A 19,630-nucleotide genomic window follows, 5' to 3' on the forward strand; every position below is an offset into this window, starting at 1 on the left:
GAGAGGCTGAGAGCCAGCAGGCCTCATGGGGGTTCCCAGAGACCATGCCTCTGCCTCCCCCAGCCCAGTCCCTTCCCTCCTTTGAGTTTCAGGCCCGTGGGCCAGCTGTTCTGCACATTTGGCCCTCAAATATGGCCTTGAAAGGCAGGCTTCTGTCTAGTTTCCCTGTTGAGGCAGATGTGGTACACTGTGTGTCTTTTTTTTTTTTTTCCCTTTTTCTGTTTTTCTCTTGCTGAACATTCCTTGGTAAAAAACAGAACCATCCTGGGTATCTTGAGGTCTCCATTCGTTTCTATTAGCACAGGACCAGGCTGGTTAGATCAGTGAGGGCCTGTGTCACCTTGTTGTGAGCCTTCTCCCCACCGTGTGACTCCTTTCCTTCCTTCTCCAAACACTGAGGCTTCCCGTGGAACAGATAATTCCTCAGTGTGTACCATGGGGGCATGCCCTGTGCTGGGCATTCATTAAGTAATGGTGAACACAACAGATAACGTCTCTGTCCCACGGAGCACCACAGGCTAGTAAAGGAGATAGGTCAGTCCTTGTACAAGTGAACTGACGTAGGTGACTGAAGTCTCAAATTGTGATTAAGACCATGAAGGCCGAGAGCGAGTTGTAGAGAGTATCAGAGAGGATGTGCGAATTCAGAGCCAAGGCGCGGCAGCCCCCCGCGCTCACTGTTGAGTTGGTGGTGGTCCCAGTCACGTAAGGACTCCCAGCATAGACCAGCGTGTCAATCTCTCTGAGGGCCATGTCAGTGGGTTTATGGAGGTCGGACAGTTCCAGAGTAGCACCATGGACCTGACGCTCCCCTGGCACCAGCCAAGGTGCTTGGCCTGTATTTATTCCTTTCATCCTTAAACTGCGTGAGTTCAGTGCTGTGACGATTCCCATTTTACCGAGGAGGCTTAGGGATGTTGTCAGGGTCCAGTGTTGCAGTGATTTAGAACAGGAGTCAGAGTGGTCTGCTGGTTCCAGGCTGCCCAGGCCCTGGGAAGGGCTCTACAGAGAGGGCGCGTTGGTCCCTGACGAGCAGCATGGGCAAGTCCGGGGCAGGAGGTGGCAAGGGTCAGTGTTCGGGCTTGGAGGACACGCCGAAATATGGTGGTTGTGCCTGGTGGGAAAGGGGCGTCTGGCTGCTAGGTGAGACCACCCTCTTCCACCCCGTCACGCTCACTCAGAGCTCCTTCTCTAGTCCCGGCCTTTTGTTACCATGTGTTGTTTTTGTGTGTCACCCTCACGAAATACTTGGAGTGGCAGAGCGTGCTTTTGCTTTGTCCCGCTCAGGCCCTGGCAGAGTCTGTGCTCGCTGTGTATTTATTGAATGAACAGTTGACTAAATAGGAGACCTGGTGTCTTGCCTTTGGAGATGGGCTGCTGGCTAAGAGGATAACTCTCCTTTTCATTTTCTTGGAGATGTATGTCACCCAGGAGTGGATCTGATTTCCAGATCATTCTCAGAGATTATGAGTCTCTTGAGTGAGCCAGTTTGGGGAGAATGGTGGGGAGCACCAGAGAGGTAAGGCAGGGGTGTCTGGTACAGAACAGCTCTAGGCACCAGCCAGGCAGTTTTATAGAGATTTGGCTTTTTTCCTTTAGTTGAATTCTTTTGGGGAACAGCAATTGGGTTAGAGCTAGTTTGCAACATTGACTTCATTTTTTTCCTACAAAAATAATGGAGTTTTTGAATGGCCTTAGTGATTATGCTAAATATAATTGTTCCATTTAAATGCAATAAAAGTTTTCAGAAAGAAATGGAATAATTAATAATATTGCTTCCTGGATTCCTGTTATAACACTAATCTAGTAGTCAGATTTACATTAAATTTGAATTTGAGTTAATTTCTCTTTGCAAAAGTAGTAGTTTATCCACATGTATACAGTTTTTCTTCTAATCCAGGGAAAGGTGCTTGGTTTCCCCCTTTCAAAGTTTGTCTTCTCTGCTGCATGGGAGAGTCCTGAACTCTAGCAAAGACCCCAGTCTGTCCTCAGTAGCGGTGAATGTCACCTCCCACCCCTGGACTTCAGCAGCCTGACTTAATTAAAAGGTTCAGAGGAAGTTAATCAAGTTTGGAACTCTGATTTTGTGCAGTGTTTTGATACATTTCGATGAGTCATCTTTTGGCATCCCTAACAGTATTTGATCTTCACGGAATAGTTTCATAATCTGGAAACTGGCAGGGAGGTGCTCTCCAGAAATGCAGAGTCAACAGTGATGTGTGTATGTCTGGCCATTTGGGAGGGCAGATGACAGAACAAAGAGGAGACTTTAATAAGCAAGAACCCGTCAGGGGCTCGGGTCAGTTCTGAGGCTGCTGCCTGTCTAGAACATTGGGCTTCTTCCTGCCCCCTCCAGCCCTGCTCACTGGAGTGCTGACATTAAAGGGGGAAAAAAAAAAGTACAGAATACAGCCTCTGTTTGCTTTGCTGCAAATAAGTGGCTGGAGTGACTGGCCCCCGTCCCGGAGGCCCTGCGCGAACTTCAGATGTGGTCTGTGAGGCCTCTAGACGGTGCCAGGCTGCCGGCCCACGTCCAGGCGGCCCACACCAGGAACAGGCAAGGGGCCCAGAGAAACAGCGGGGCCAGCTGCTGGCGGCCTCTGCTCCTCCTCTGAGCGCCGTCCTCTTTCTTTCCAAAATGAAACTGGTCTTACCCCCTGAAGATGGATGGGCCAGGGTTCATATGGCCCCTGCCTCCTCTGCTCACCCACACAACTAGGAACTTAAAATTAGTGGACCAGTTGAGAGAGGGCAGAGCCCGTCTGGAAAATGCGTCTCACCAAAATGTGGTCGAACGGGAGTCCTCTTGAGGTGGGGGGCAAAGAGCCAGACTACTTGGGATCCTTGGGCTGCATTCCTAATGGTCCTGGATTTCTGCTGGGTCCAGTTAGGGTTAAGAAGCACAGATTCTGAACATCAGAATTGGCAGTTCTCCACCACTCCTCATTGGCAGTCCCATGGAAAAAACTACTCAGTCTCTGAACTTTAGTTTCTTCACCTGTGAAGGGGGAAGCGTATCAGGACCTCCCTCCCTCCCTCAGTTATTGTGAACGTAAAAGGTTTAGAAAGGTGCCTGGCATGGAGTAGTCACTGTTTGTTTTGGAGTTATTACAATAGTTTGAGTTTGCTTCAAGAGCTGTGTTTCGTAACCAGAAGGTGAAAAGTTTTGTGGCGAGGGCTTAAAAACTGAGCCTCTCTGGCGTCCCTTGTGACAGCTCATGCTTCTGCCCCAGTGACAGAAGAAAGACTGTATGGGACTGAGACAGGACCCAGCTGCAGCCTCGCAGCCTCATTTGCTTCCTGCCTGCTTGTCCCTGGCCCTTGGACTGTGCGTTAGGAGCATCTGCTCAGGCAGCGCTGACACACACTCTGGGTCTGTCTTCTCCAGAGTGATGGACAGGACGAGGGCTGACATTTGATACCGTCCGCTTAGAATGTCCTCTTGTCTGGACCGGAGATTTCCAGGTTCGTTTGTCACAGGACCTTGTTGGAAAATAGGCTCGGTCTCAGTGATTCCTCGCCACTTTGCAACCTTTCCTCCACCTTGTCCCCACACGCTTGCCTGAAGGCATTTGTTTTACTCCAGATCAGAATCCCAGCGACACGTCCGCAGAGGTAGAAGTTGAGCTCGGGTGATGGCAAGTCCGTGTTAGCCAGCATCTGGATGGTCATTGGCTTTGAGTGGGCTGCCAAATGGTCGGGCAGAATCAAGGGTTGTAGAAGCTGTATTCTTGGAAGAGAAAGGAGAGTAACATTCCTGGACCGCAAATAGTATCTGAAGCAGGTATTCTGGAACCTTCTAAAGAAAAAGAGGACAAGCCCTCTGATGTGCAGAGCCCTGTCCAGGGCTCGTGACTAGCAGTCTTTCTCTGGCACTGGCACTGAGAAAAGCATAGCCCAGCAGCAGGTTGCATCTTCTTTAACCTGGACCTCCACTGTCTGGGGTCTTCTGAGAACTCTCTGTAACTGTTTATGAACTTCTCTCAGGCTGCAGTGGAGCCGTCTGTCCTGGCCCCTAATTCCTTGTCCTCCCCCGTCACCTTCAGGCTGCAGAGACCTTGCTCACCGTTGGACCTCTGGCACCTAGGTCCACCGGGCACACCTAGGTCAGCCATGCTCACTTATGCTGGCAAATGAATGAATTCTTACTACTTCTTGGAGAGCTGTTCTCCACAGGGCTGCCCATCACCAAAACTGTGTGTGAGTCTGAAGAAAACAAAGAGAATGATTCCTTCGTCTGGGGCTAGATCCAGATATTTGCATTTTTAAAGAGCCCCAGGACTATTGCCCATTCACCTTTAATTTTTCGCATTCACCTTTAACTTTTAGAGAGCTCCTTGTACCGAGAGGGAGGGAGTATGACTTGGGAATGAGTTCACTTTTTCAGTCAGCAAACACTGATGAGACTTAAGTGGAAGCACTTGGTAAACTGTGAGTGTGAAGGGCCCTCCCAGGGTCCCCTGGGATCTACTGTCTCGTGCCGTGGGAGGAGCACTGCCTGGAGAGGAGGCTCCACCTGCCTTGGAGAGCATGGTGGGGACAAGAATGCCCCCCAGCCCGCTTGCAGTGGACATCTGGATGAGGCAGTGGAAGGGGCTCGGTCTTCTGTTCCTGCCTGTGTCTTTTCATTTGGCTTACAAGTCCAAGCCTTGTTCAGGGCTTGTTCCACGGTAGCTCTGATTTGCTGCCATCATCTAAACCCTTCCTCTAGTTCACATCCAAAATGAAACATCCCTTTCTGGAGGGTGACATAGCAGTTGTAGCAGTTGTATTAAGTGTGGGAGGGTTTGTTTGTAATGATCCGCCTGTCTGATGCGTCCCAGCCCTTGGCTGTCCTCTCTGGCTGGAAGCAGTTCATCCTTTGAACTTGTGCCTAGAATGCATGCCTCCTCCACCTGACGTCTCTTCTGGGTCAGAACAGGGCCTTTTCCCTGCACTGAAAGCTTCCCCGACCCTTCTTCCCAAACCCCCACACACTTCACTCGTGGTGGTGACGCAGGGAAGCGTTGCTTAACAGCCCCCATAGAGGACGTCAGGCTCGTCGTGCTGCCGTGGCTCTCGTCACAGGGATTTTAGGCATTTTTGTCATTATTTGATTACCTTTCTGACTATGTTGGTGGAATAAATGAAAAGTGTTACCTTTCACTTGGCCCACATTTTAATTAATGTACTTCCTGTGGAATGAAAACATTTTTTTTTGTTTTATTATCAACATTTATAAGTATTTATTATGAAAAAATTATTGAAGTACTGTTGATTTAGTGTTGTGTTAATTTCTGCTCTACAGCAAAGTTGATTCACATATACAGACATTCTTTTCCACTGTGCTTTATCACAGGTTATTGACTATAGTTCCTGAGCTATACCTTAGGATCTTGTCGTTATTCCATTCTATATATAATAGCTTACATCTGCTAATCCCAAACTCTCAATCCGTCCTTCCCCTTTAGCAACCACAAGTCCGTTCTCTGGGTCTGTGAGTCTATTACTGTTTCATAGATAAGTTCATTTGTGTCATATTTTAGATTCCACATATAAGTCTTTCTCTTTTTGACTTACTTCACTTAGAGAAAACCTTTCTGTTTTTGACTTACTTCATTTAGTATGATAATCTCTGGGTCCATCCATGTTGCTGCAAATGGCTTTATTTTATTCTATTTTATGGCTGAATCAACACTCCATTGTATATGTACACGTCTTCTGTATCCAGTCATCTGTCGATGGACGTTCGGGTTGTTTCATGTCTTGGTGATTGTGAGTAGTGCTGCTGTGAACATAGGGATGCATGTGTCTTTTTGAATTGTAGTTTCGTCCAGATATATATGCCCAGGAGTGGATTGCTGGATCATATGGCAGCTCTTTTTTATATATATATATATATGGCAACTCTTTTTTCTTTTTTTGTTTGAGGAACCTCTGTACTGTTTGCCATAGTGGCTGCACCAATTTACATTTCCACCAGCAGTGTACCGAGGATTCCCTTTTCTCTGTAGCCTCTCCAGCATTTATTATTTGTGGATTTTTTTTTTTTTAATTGAGGGCCATTCTGACCAGTGTGAGGTGGTACCTACCTCATTGTAGTTTTGATTTGCATGTCTCTGTTGGTTAGTGACATTGGGCACCTTTTCATGAGCCTGTCAGCCACATATATGTCTTCTTTGGAGAGATGTTCATTCAGGTCTTCTGCCCATTTGAGTTCTATGAGCTCTTTGTATGTTTTGGAAATTAAGACCTTTTTGATCACATCATTTTCAAATATTTTCTCTTCAGTTGTGAAAAGACTTGCTTTTTTAACCTGCCTTCTTCCTTTCCCAGTGCTCCTGAAGTTTCGCACAGATAAAGGAAGAGATCCTAGTTCTGATACCTTTGGGGAAGATTCTGAGTTATTGCTCCAGATACGAAACGATGTGCTTGATGCCCTGGGTGTCAATCCTGACCTGCTTCCTGAAGACTTTGTCAGGTTGGTCTGAATATTTATCACAATTGAGTTTAGATTGATAAATGTCTGTGTTCAGTATTTGCCTTAATTTGGAGAGATGCTTTATTAAGACTGAAAAGCCCTGAGGAGAGAGCCTCCGTTGCCACATTCTCACACACACACACACACACACACACAGAGTATAACAACAGTATATGAAAAGTGGAGGTGACCTTATATGTGTTCAGAGAAAATGGAGGTGACCTTGTAACTGCAGGGTCAAGGGAGTGGTGGGTCAGATGGATGGGTTTATTATTTGGTAGATACTGCCCTTGCCCTCCGCTGATGACCCATCAGTTTATACCCTCAGCTGCAATGCCATCCTTGTTCCCAGTGTCTTCGCCCCTGGGCACTGCGATGCTTTCAGCCTCAGGGACCAGTCCTTTGTTCTTATACACAGGCAGGTTTTGGGTTTGATTGGTGAAGTCCAAAGGGAGACTAAGTCAGGAATTCCTCCCAGACAGTTTTGGGATCATTTGCTTACTTCCACTCTCTCTCTATGTCTTTGAGGGACCATGTAAGCTGCCTTGCTGTGCCCCGCTTGTAGCAGCAATAATGATGGCTAGAATCTACTGAGCGGCTATTACAGTACCAGGCACTGTGGTAGCTGCTTTGTGTATGTGCCCTCTCTTGACAAGATCCCATTTTATAGGAGAGGGGAGGCTGAGTTAGAGCTCAGAGAAGTCCAGTCACCAGCCTGAGGTTACACAGCTGATAATGTACAGTGTACATTACACTACAGCACAGCGTGGTGAAGGCTTTCACCGCCTACCAGTGCAGCCATATGGTTGTTACAGTAGTCCTTGAAGGGTGTGTTATTATTTCCCCGTGAGTTAACTGAGGCTCAGAAAGATGCAGGCACATGTCCAAGGTTTTAGTAAGTAGCTGACCAAGATTTCCCCACACCACTGATCCCTGGGGACAGCCTAGTACCTTGGTTCCTATTCAGCAAGAAAGTGAATGGTGGTCCCATCCTTCCCTAGTCTTTTCCTTGTGCACTCATGTCTGGGGACCTCACTTAGACACTGACAAGCCTTGGCCAATTTAAGACCAGCAGTGGGGCTTTGACTCGCCTGCCAAGCCCTCAGCCAGAAAGAGGCACCTGGCTACCAGGCGCTCTTGTAAGTTGGCACCGGTAGGGAGTTCAGGGGCTAATGACACCATCGCTTGGGATGGGGTCCTTGTCCCAGGGGATGGCCCACGGGCAACAGGTTCCCACAGGTCCGGCTTCTGCAGTCCCAGCCGGGCCAGCGAGCACCCCCAGTGCCAGTGCCAGGCCATGAGCGTGCAGCCAAGTGACCGATTTGGGTGTTGTGAGTGATGAATGGCCTGCCTGGGCATCGCCAGCCAGTGGCAGAGCCCCCGCTTCCGAGAAGGAAAGAACCACAGCCTCACTGCTAACAGCCTGTCTCACTGCTGGCTGGTTTCCTCTCTACAGTGTTGTATTCCCCCCACCCTCCCAGCCCTCTTTGCAGAAACGGCTCTCCTGTGTCTATGCCCTCCCGTGCTCAGGCGCTCCCTCTCTGTTGTCCTTTAAGTGAGAGGTGTTTGATGGCCTCTCGACTGCCGGCCATGGCCAGTGCAGATAAGGCTAGGGGAGGTGTGCTGGGGGTGCGGTGGGGAATCGAGCCGCCGTCTGGCAGCTGAGCTGCCCGCACAAAGTGCCCACCGCCAACTCCGAGCAGGGTGTGCTCACTTGAGGAGGGAAAGCTGTGCCCAGGTCTCCGTTTCCCTCATCTGCCTGTGATCCGCTTGTCCCGTCCTTCATGTCAGGCTGTTTATTCTCTTCAGAGGGCTCAGTTGCTTTTCTGATTATGAAGGTAACAGATGCTCATTGCCAGAAAATAGAAAAGGGAAGAAAAGGATCTCCCATAGCCCCTCCCAGTGAGAAGTCACCACTGCTGGCTTGGGGTTTAATTTGGGGCTTTAGCCTCTCAGACATCTGTATGTGTATTTACTCATGTGTCTTCTCTTTTTAAATACCAAAATGATCACACTTTTCACACGACAGCCTTCCTTTTCCAGCATCTCATGGACCTGTTTGTGTCACAAGTAAAGATCCGTAACCTCACTGTACTGCCTGATGTTTCATTGTCTACTGTATGGTTTTTATTTAACCATTAACTGCTTGGTGGGTACTTAAGTTATTTGTAGTTTCTCACTGTTCTAAATATCTATGACAAACATTCATAATGTATATATGTAATATAACTTATGCTGTTAAATTGTTGCATTATGGTAAAATGCACACAACATAAATTGTACCATTTTAGCCACCCTTAAATGGACAGAACAGTGGCATTAAGTCCATTCACACTGTTGTTGCCTGTCACTGGTACCGTCTCCGAACTTTGTGCTCATCCCAAAGTGAACCTCTGTCCCTGTTGAACACTGACCTCCCATTGTGTGTCCCCAGCCCCTTGCAGCCTCTTTCTTTCTCAATGAATTTGACTGTTGTGGGCATCTTGTTTAAGTGGAATTGGAATGTAGTATATGTCCTTTGGTGAACTTAACTGGTCCTTAAGTTTCAGAGATAATAGACATATTATGGAAAAAAACAGATAGTATGGAATGAATCCAAAGATGAAAATGAGGGGAAGTGGGAGGCACAGAGGATGGGATATAACATAGGCCCAAGGATGCACTGTGTAACACGGGAAATATAGCCAGTATTTTTAATAACTGTAAATGGAAAATGACCTTTAAATTGTATAAAAATTTTTTTTAAATAGGGACTTCCCTGGCGGTTCAGTGGTTAAGACTGCACTTCACCACTTCTGGGGGCGTGGGTTCAGTGCCTGGTCAGGAAACACAGGATCCCATATGCTGGGCAGTGTGGTCAAAATTTTTTTGTTTTTAAAATAATTTAAAAAGAAGATTAAAATTACTCATTTCATTAACCAGAGGTGGGGGGGAAAAAAATCACTGAATTTGTCCTGTGCCATACTACACTGTCTTGATTACTGGAGGTTTGTAGTAGGAAGTTTGAAATTGGGACATGTGGGTTCTCCAACTTAGTTCTTCTTTTCCAAGATTATTTTGACTATTCTGGGTCTCTTGCAGAATTTTAGGGTGGATTTTCCCATTTCTACAAAAAAGGTTAGCTGGAATTTTGAGAGGAATTATGTTAAATGTATAGATTAATTTGGAGAGTATTGCCATCTTAACAGAATTAAGTCTTCTGATTCATGAACATGGGAATATCTTTCCATTTATTTAAGTCTTTTATTTCTTTCAACAATAGTCTTCAGAGAGTAAGGCTTACACATCTGTTGTTAAATTTATTCCTAAATATTTTATTCTTTTGGGTGCTATTGTAAATGGAATTCTACATTTTCATCTTGCTTGAGGGTGTTCATTGCTGATGTATAGAAGTAGATTGATTTTTTTTTTTTTTTTGTATGTTAATCTTGTATTCTGCAGCTTGATTCAAATAATTCAGTAGTTCAAATAATTTCTCTCTGGTTTCCTTAGTATTGTCTGTATACCAGATCATGTCATCTGTGAAGACATATTACTTCTTTCTTTCCAGTCTGGATGCCCCTTGTTTCTTTTTCCTGCCTTCCTTAAATGCCCTGGCTGGAACCTCCAGGACAATGTTGAATAGAAGTGGTGATAGCAGACATCCTTGTTTTGTTCCTGATATTTCAGTGTTTTGCTGTTAAGTGTGATATTAGCTGTGGATTTTTGTAGATGTCCTTTATCAGTTTGAAGAAATTTCCTTCTGTTCCCAGTTGTTGAGTGTGTTTATCATGAAAAGGGTTCTGTGTTTTGTCCCATGGTTTTTCTTTGTCTGTTTAAGTGATCGTGTGTATGTTGCTGTTTTGATTTACTGGCATTTTGTTGAGATGATACACTTTTTTTTTTTTAATTTTATATACTTTTAAGAGAAAAAAAGTAGGACATTAAATTTGCATAGTGGGATCACATAGCAAAAAGGAGAATTTTTTTAAAGGAAAAAATTGACTATCTTTGAGGAATAGAATTACGGCGACTAGTTTCTCGGGCTGTAGTTTTCTCTGTTAGGTTTTATAGTTTCTCAGAGGACCTTGGTAAGCAGGAGGAAAAGTTGCTCCATGGATTAACAGATGGGGGTGCTGGTCCCAGCCTGGGGGTGAGGAGATGGTCACCCCCAAGCCCAGTTGGTGGGAGTTGAATGGGTCGAGCCTTTCTGGAGGCATCAGGACTCAGCAATTCTGTATTTAGGAAGTTGCCATAGGGAACTGTTTGGACAGCTCTACCAAGGTGTATGATCAGAGTCCAACAGCTTAAATATCTACCCATAGGTATGGGCACAGTGAATGTAGTTGCTGTGACCTGGGTTTTCAGTTATATATATTTAGATACGTGCCCTTTTAAAAATGTCTGGAAGGGTGTGTACCAAACCAAGAAGACTGGAAGTGATCTCCCCGTGGTAGGGCTCCAGAGAGAAGCTTTCCGTTTAACTTGCCTGCACCGCAATCTGCTCATTTCAGAAACCCCTTTGTGTTCAGGGGTGGGAGCTGGCGAGGCAGGCTTCCTGGAGGGAGGTGATGGGAGACAGCGTTTGACTGCCTGGGATGGATGATTGGGAGGGGCAGGTGACAGTATTAGCTAAAATTTGTCCTCTGGGTTCTCCCTCCTGGCCCAGAAGGGTTGGTATCTACGTGGGTAGTGAAGACTTTTCTCTGCTCCCGTGCTTTAATTTCAGACCCCGACTTTCCCAAGCCGCCTGCGTGTTAACACAGGCCTGCTCCTGACATTTGTCTGGGACTAGCATATCGAACCCACTGCCCATTGTGGGGCAGAAGAGAATTGCGAGAATGTGACCGGGGCACCGAAACATCTGGTATTTGTAGGGCTTTATTTTTAGGATGCACAGATATAGTCTTATCCTTTAACTTCAAAAAAAAAGAAGTTGTAAAACAGTTCTTGCCTGCCAAGGTTCAGATGTCTTTCCCTGCCACCTACTAACCTGGATCAGATTTACTTTTCACGCCTAGATGCCAGTATTAGCATTGCTGTCTGAATTGACTCCTCCTGGTGGGAGATGTTTTCATTCAGGCAAACCCACCACTGACCTCTCCCAGATGTCCTCCACCAGCCTTCCTGTTGCTCAGAGCTCCGTTTCACATGTCTTCTCTTTTAGGTACTGCTTCTCTGAGATGGCCCCAGTGTGTGCAGTTGTTGGAGGGATCCTGGCCCAGGAAATTGTGAAGGTAAAAAGTCCCTGTGGAAAAAAGAAAAGAAAAAAGTCCCTGTGGCATAGATCATTGGCCCTCCACTCCAGGACCTTGGACGTGCCGACAGAGAACACAGAGCTGTCTTAGAGAGCTGCCTGGTTTCTCAGGCCACACTCATCCTTGTCTCCTGACCTCCCTGTTCCTTTCTTCCTCCCTTTTTCCACTTCATCCCCTTCTCTCCAGCCCATTCACGTGGGCCTTCAGCAGATGACCTTGGAGTGCCTCCTTTGTGCTGATAAGCCCAGAACTGGACACAGAGCCCACGGGGTGCTATCTGCCGTCCGCTACTATACCGACCAGCTGTCTAGTGTTGTGACATTTGCCACGGATTCTGCTTCTCACAGCTCTGTGAAGTGGGCACTGTCCTGATTCACACTTAAGGGGTGGACGCCGAGGCCCAAAGAAGGGCCTCCACAGCCTGTACTGCTCCCGTCTGCTTCACAGTTTCCCTCCACTCATGACCATGGCATCAAAGTTCCCTCTCGTTACTTCACACACCGTGGACGAGTGTAGAGCAGGGGAGGTCAGTACCAGAGGAGCGTGAGCACTGTGCCTGGAGCCCACAAGGCTCTGTCCAGGGTGCCCTGTGCCCACATTAGGTATGTCTCCTTCTGCCTCTCGAAAGGGGAGCTTTCACATAGGGTCATGTATTTAGTACCTAGAACAGCACTTTGAAGTCTCTTCTGGAACATTTGGGTTGTCAGAACTGTAGCATACCCCCCAATATGTGCTCGTTTCTTAGGGGACTTTGATATTTTCCTAAAGTGATGAATTTGCCTTGTGCACATTCTTGACCACTGAAGTGGACTTGCAACAATGGACCAACTTCTGCTGCTTCATCTTGGTTTCTGCAAACTTGCTTCAAAAGCATTTGACTCAATTTGATGGTCCCACCATCTTCCTAAGGCTTTTTTTTTTTTCTCTCTCTCTCTTTTCTTCCCTGATCATTCTCTCTGGATCAGATTCTTTCTCTAAATCTAATTCTCTGTGGCATAGACAGTAGGAGGCACAGTGGGAGAAGAGGAGAGGCATACGCTGCCGTGTGCCGTCTCACTCCTGCTTCCGCCTACCCAGCCTGGTAGAAAGGTTCAGCTTAGGCCCCCAGTCTGGGGAGTCGGTAGTGGCTGCCAGGAGGACTGTGTTGAGAAGGACTCTGAGTCTGCCTGTGGAGAGACTTGGCAGGAAAGAGTACAGTGATGGAACAGCAAGGGTAGAGTGGGAACCTAATATGTTTTTGTATCATACAATGATGAGAGCATAGATAACACTGATTTATTTTAAACATAGTTTTCTCTAGGATTTTTTTTTTTCTTTTTTTGACCATTCTGCGTCCTTATTGCTGCCAGAGGGCTTTCTCTGGTTGCAGAGAGTGGGGGCTACTCTCCAGTTGTGCACGGACTGCTCATTGTGGTGGCTTCTCAAGGGCACGTGGGTTCCGTAGTTGTGGTACACGGGCTTAATTGTCCCTCGGTGCGTGGAATCTTCCCAGACCTAGGATCAAACGTGTGTTCCGTGCATTGGCAGATCGATTCCCCACCACTAGACCATCAGGGAAGTTGCTAGATAGCATTTGTTGAAAGCCCATTCTGCACCCACTGCTTGGAGACTGTTCTCAACTTGATAGACTCGTTTGATCGTCACAACAATGCGTGAGGTAGGAACCACTGCTGTCCCTGCACTGAGATGCAGAGCAGCGATGAAGCCGGGACTCAAGCTCATGCCGTCCGGCTTCTGGGCCCGTGCTCTTCACCACTGGGCCAGCAGATCTTGGGTGCCCTCAGCCTCACCTCCATGCATCCCACTGAGACGCTGCTCCCTGACTTTCTTGGGTGGGATGGAGGTGGTGGGTTGGGCAGGTGGTCTTGACCCCACTGTGTGCAGGGGCTTCTCCGCATCCCAATTCCAACCTCCAGGGTGCCCCCTCCTTCCTGCCTGCCGGGGACAGCTGTTGCCCGCATCTTGTTTCTGTTTGTCCCAGATAGCCAGAGCACTCTGCATTCTTGGTTGCTGGGCGTGTTTGGAATCTCCCCCTTCCCCCTTCGGGAAGCACTTTACCTTTTGCCCCATGTTCACCCCGTGCCCTGCTGTCTTGTCCCTGCCACTCCCCCTCACTTAACACCGTTCCAGCTTCGGCCAACTGGCAGTAAAGGCCTGCCATCCGAGGGTGGCAGACCTCCCCCTTCTCCCTGGTGGGACCATCTGACCACGGTAAAACGTAAACATCAGGAGATGGGGGTGAGTCTGTTCCCTTGGAATCATCTGTTTCCCTCCTTCCTTGTATCTTTCCAGACACCACACATTCTAGCCCTGTCCTCTGTCTCATCCTGCTTTCTTGGGTTTAATCATTCTTTCTCTCTCTCTCTTCGTGGGCAGTCTCCCCGCCTACAGTGCTAGAATTTAGAGTTGACAGCAGCAGCCTTACCAGGCTTCGTGTGAAAACGTGTTGTGTTATCTCCTGTGGGCTCTTGCGTCTGGGATCCACCTGTGTGCCCTTCCACCTGGCTGAGTGCCTGGGGGCCGCAGATATTGGGAAAGGACCTCCTGTTCAAGCAGTAGCAGCTCCCATTTATTGAGAATCTACTCTGTGGCCGGCATGTTACAAGCTGGATCGCGTTTCATACTCACCAGGATCCGTAATAGGCTGGGGCCATTTATTTGCGTTTTCATATGCAAGCTCAGAGAAGCTACCCTCTGACCTCAGGTCAACACCTTCTTCCCAGAAGAACAGTTCGTTCCGGAAGAAGCACTTAGAATAGGTATAATCGTCTCCGTTTTACAAATGAGGACTGGAATTGGCGCTCAGTTCAAGGAGGAGAGGCTCAGGGCCCAGCGTTGTAAAGGCAGGCCTGCCTGAGTGACTGCACGCAGCTCCCGGGCACCTTGGCAGGTTGCGCCTCTGTGTGGGTGATGTCCTCTTCTTTAAACGGTAACCCTTCTTGGGTCGAGAATGTCTTAGAAAACTCACTGTTACCTCTGGACCTTTCCCCAGTCCACACAGGTCACTCATGGTCCAGCATGTAATCTCAGGGACTGTCACTCCATCTCTTAACAGTGCTGTGACCTTCTGTTAACCCCACGAAATTATGACCATTTCCATGGCTGACTGGCATCTTCCAGGCCCTCTGGACACCCACCCTGGTGTGTCCTGTGGAGGCCAGCAGCACTGCCTTCCCCTGGAAGTGTCCCCCCAGGTGACAGAGGCTGTGTTCTCAGATGGGTCAGAATGAATCACTGCCTTTCTCAGTGGAATATTCATAAGTAATTGTTACTGCCATTTGCCATTGGTGCTTCTCTGAGTTTAAGCATTGTTTTAGATATTGGAAGTAAAGCATCTTTCTTAATCCCCAGGATAAAACAGTTGTTATTTTCATTTTACGTGGGGAATGTAAAGGTCTGAGAGGCTAAATGGTCTGCTCAAGGGCACACAGCTGGTAGGGGACAGAGTGCAGGGACAGGACAGTTACAATCAAAACTGTTTCCTGACATGGCCAAATAGCCCCTGGGGAGCAAAGTCAGCCTCTTTCGAGAACCGATTTCCTTGTTGCTTTGAGAAGCTCTCAGTTCAGGGATCTATTCTCTTTTCTCCCTCGTATCCCCTTTTAAGCACTTGAGCTGAACCTTCTTCTTGTTTCCCTCTGCAGGCCCTGTCTCAGAGGGACCCCCCTCACAACAACTTCTTCTTCTTCGATGGCATGAAGGGGAATGGGATTGTGGAGTGCCTGGGCCCCAAGTGAACCCGAGACTCCGCGGCCCCAGAGATGCTGACCGCACGGTGCCCTTGTGCGATGGATCCCCTCCCCTCCCCCATGAAGGCCTCTCCACGCGAGGGAAAAACCAAGTCACTGAACCAGTACCAACCATTTCCTGCGAGCCGCGAGGCTGTGAAGCACCAGTGGCTGCTAAGCAAGGGCCTGGGTCCTGATGGTCTCCTCCCAGCTCTCCTGCATGGTCAGTTCCTGAAAGTCCCCAGCCAGGAACCAGCACACTTTGTTGCCTAGGAGCCTCTTGCCACCTTCTTGTCCTCAGTCCCCACCTGATGTCACACAGCGAGGAGCGTGACTTCAGGTGGGGAATAACTCCCGGGGCCATGAAACCACACAGCGGAACCACAGTTTCAAGTGCAGACAGGTGCCCTTAGAGAGCCAAAAACATGGCGGGCGGAGTGTGTGTCCACCAAAGTCTGAAGCTCTGAGAAGCAACAGGCGGCATCGGTGTGCTGCTCTTGAGTTTAGTCTAGGATTAGTTGAGTTTCCAGCCTGGATTTTGAAAGAGAGGAAGTATTACCAAATCTTCTTGGGTATTAGGGTGAGGCCTTGCCAGTGGAATATTAATGGGAATGCTTGTTTTAAAAGGCAGATTCCCGGGTCCCACCCCTGGGGAGCCTGACTCTTTGGCTTTGAGGTGGGACAGGGAGCCAGCCTGTCTTCCAGCAGAGCCCCTCACAGATGCAGGCGATCGCGCTGCAGGCTGTCGCATTGAAGGGCTATGTCGGTCCTTCTTGTTACCCCCCTGAATCGCAGCTGTTTGTGTGTTTTTTTATATATTCTATGTTTCTTTGGTTCTTCAAAAAGGAATGATAGAAATAAAGTTATTTGCTTTAAGATTTGTTTTTCTTCCACGTGAGAAACTTCTTCCTCTGACAGGGAGCAATGGCCTGTTTAAACCTGAAAATGTATCTGGATGCTTGAACACGACACCAAGGCCCTCCCCTCCGTCACCATCCCTGCCACTGTTTTTTTAAACAATGCAGCAAAAGTTAGTATGCTCATATTCTAAAGCATATAGAAGCTTGAGTCTTCCTGTCAAATAATGTCGTTAAGTAGTGGCTGTTTGCAGTGATAGCAATTGTAATAATAGTGGGAAAGGAGTAAAAGTGAGCAGTGATCTCATAGCAGTTAAGTGAGACCGAAGTAAAATGCCCCAAGTCCCACAGCTGGACGGGTCAGAGCGGTTGCTAGAGTGCCAAAGTGTATCTTGACTCAGCGACCCGAGCGTGCGTTCCACCTGGAATGTGTTCCTCACCCACACTTGGCTTTCTCCCCATATGTCAATTGGCTGGTTAGAATGAATAAATCAGCTTCTCTATTTCAGCCCTGTTGATGTCAGTGAGAAAAGAAAAGCACGGATCTCCTCTGGGAGGAGGGACTCAATTCTCCCCCCTCCTGGTTCTCTCTGCCCCCGTCTGAGGTGAGGCTAGGCTCTCTTTCTGGAGCAGCCCTTTTCTGGGCCTTGGTAGTGTTAAATCAGGGGAGCCTTGCAAAAATCTCACAGGGTCTTGGAAAATCTGAGCTAATTACACCCTTTATTTTGCAATGTGGGGCCTTGGTCACAAGGGGGAGCAGGCAGGTCTGGATGGATTAAAAACAAAACTGTCTTAGAATCTTCTCTGCAACTTTTCAAACTTTTCACCCCTATACCTGTAATGGCCGAGATTGACCCCGAAATGACCATGACCCTTAGGGAATCTGGAGGGTGGTGCTGGAAACTTCCAGCCCTGGACAAGAAAAAGGCTTAATTCTCCTTGCTTTCAGATTTCATATTTTTCCATATTACAAGTTGATGTTATCTTAAGAATGAATTTCCCTAAGTCTCCAGGAAGTCCACAGTGATTATCCTGTGGGTTCAAACACCTCGGGAAGGGGGATCCTGTCTGTGAAGGTAGCGTATGTTTGGTGGAGGAGGTGCTGAAGTTAGCAAATGAAATGGTTCTGCCAGGCCTCTCCACTCCATACCCCACTTCTCTTGTCTCTGGTATGCTTAATAACCAAACTCAGGTTCTCAGTGGTTGAACATTCTAGTGAACAGGTGCTACTCAAAAAAGCCTTGTCCTAGACGTTAAGGATCCACCTGCCAATGCAGGCAACCTGGATTTGATCCCTGGTCCAGGAAGACCCTGCACGCCACGGAGCAGCTATGCTGGAGTGCCGCAACTACTGAGCCCGAATTCTAGAGCCCCTGAGCTGCAATTGGAGGAAGCTGGTGCACAGCAGGGAGAACCCAGCGCAGCCAAAATTCAAACACAAACTTATGGCCCCATCACAGCCCTACATTCCATGATTTCCCTCTGCACTGCAGACCCTTTTTGTCAGTTTCTTGCATTTTATTGGTAAGTATAAATGTCCATCTATTGAGGCGTCCCCTACTTGTCCCTGTACAGGTGGGAAAATGTAAGTTTATGTTTTAGTTGGCAGTCAAAAAGAGTGTGATAATAGCTGAAGTCCTCACACTACCCACCTGATACCTTTCAAAATAATTAGACTTCAGCTAAATTGCTTGAATCCTCACAGCAACCTTGGGGGTAGATACTGTTGTACCCATATCACAGATAAGGCAGCAGCCTCACCCACCCAAGTCGGGTAAACAGAGAAAAAAAAAAATTTTTTTTTTTTTTTTCCTTTTATTTCTGACTGTCTAAAGCAAAAAAATACATGTCTAAGGACTTCCCTGCAGGGGGGCCTGGGTTTCATCTCTAGTCAGAGAACTAAATCCTGCAAGCCGCAGCTAAGACCTGGCACAGCCGAGTAAATACATATTTTTTTAAAAGTTAATATTTGTCTTGTGGGCATTTGTAAGGGGTGTTGATATGCTCCGTATGACGACTACAGCATGAAATGTTGGGGAGAAGAGGGTGAGCGGGGCTGTGTGTTGGCAGAGCCTCTGCGCTGTAAGTGACATGCCACCATCCATAGATAACGAATAGGTAAGGATATGTTTGTGATCCCGAGAGCAATACTAAAAAATGCTGATACACCTAAAGATACATTTAAAAGAATTCTTAGAAAGTATTCAAGTAATCTCAAGAGGAGGCAGGAGAGAGGAAACACAAAAACCTGATGAAAACAAAGAAGAAAAGGACCTAATCCAAACAGGTCAGTAGTTCAATGAGGGGACTTCCCTGGTTGTCCAGTGGTCAGGACTCCCAGCTTCCACTGGGCCTGGGTTCAATCCCTCCCTGGTCGGGGCACTAGGATCCCACAAGACTTGTGACACAACCAACATCCCCCACCACCGACCCCCGCAAAAAAAAAAAAAAAACTTGGGGCCTTGGGCCCTGTGTGTATGTAAGCTTGAAGGAAATACAGAGAGGCACAAGATGGAATACCCAGTACCCACCCACCATCATTTTGCTACTTGCTGTTTCTGCTCACCATTATCTGCTGTTTATTCAATAGTGATAAATTTCAAGTTCATTCCAGTTCACTGCTGTCTGTTCTATTGTGTGCCCGCAGACTTGATTTACCCTTTAAAATGATGGCTCTTGCTACTTAGGTGGCGGCTTTGTGTCTTGCCAGCACTTGGACACCTGTGGACGTCCCCTTCTTTTTATTTATTTCTGGCTGTGCTGGGTCTTCGTTGCTGCACAGGCTCTTTTCTGTTTGCGGAGAGTGGGGGCTCCTTCCTAGTTGCGGTGCTTGGGCTTCTCTTGGGGAGCACGGGCTCTAGGGTGTGCGGGCTTCAATTGCTGTGGCACCTGGGCTCAGTAGTTGCGGCTCCCAGGCTCCAGAGCACCGGCTTAGTAGTTGAGGTGCACGGGCTTAGTTGCTCGGTGGCATGTGAGATCCTTTCAGCTCAGGGGATCGAAGCTGCGTCTCCTGCACTGGCAGCTGGATTCCTTACCACTGACCCACCAGGAAAGCCCCAAACATCCACTTGTGAGACACCCCGGAAGGCATTTATTGCCACAGGCAGGTACATCCTCAGCTTGACAAGGTTTTGCCAAATTCCTGTCCAAAATGATGGTTCGCGTTTCCGTTTCCCTCAGCCTGCCCCTTGAGAAGAGCCTCTTTTGGGGAATGCCTTGGTGGTCCAGTGGTTAGGATGCTGCTTTTCCACTGCAGCGGGTGCACATTCGATCCCTGGTTGGGAAACGAAGGTCCACATGCACCACACCCCCCACCCCCAAAAAAACATTTTCTCTGAACTGCCCCTT

The 19,630-nt window shown here is 47.8% G+C and overlaps 1 protein-coding gene across 5 annotated transcripts in view; it reads left to right on the forward strand.

Moving 5' to 3' along the window:
- Positions 1 to 16,301, forward strand: part of SAE1 (SUMO1 activating enzyme subunit 1) — a 60,520-nt gene extending 44,219 nt beyond the window's left edge. For 4 of the 5 annotated variants that reach the window (XM_061139690.1, XM_061139689.1, XM_061139691.1 and 1 more), the window contains 3 exons: positions 6,316 to 6,460; positions 11,607 to 11,676; positions 15,342 to 15,572. In XM_061139690.1, coding sequence (XP_060995673.1) covers positions 6,316 to 6,460; positions 11,607 to 11,676; positions 15,342 to 15,434 — 308 coding nt within the window. In that variant the 3' untranslated portion in view covers positions 15,435 to 15,572. Of the gene's footprint in view, positions 1 to 6,315; positions 6,461 to 11,606; positions 11,677 to 15,341 lie in introns of all 5 variants that reach the window. The other variant, XM_061139693.1, reaches the window with a different exon arrangement.
- Positions 16,302 to 19,630: the final 3,329 nt, after the last annotated feature.

Source organism: Dama dama, chromosome 4 (genome assembly GCF_033118175.1).
Source record: "Dama dama isolate Ldn47 chromosome 4, ASM3311817v1, whole genome shotgun sequence".
In the NCBI taxonomy this organism is placed as follows: domain Eukaryota; kingdom Metazoa; phylum Chordata; class Mammalia; order Artiodactyla; family Cervidae; genus Dama; species Dama dama.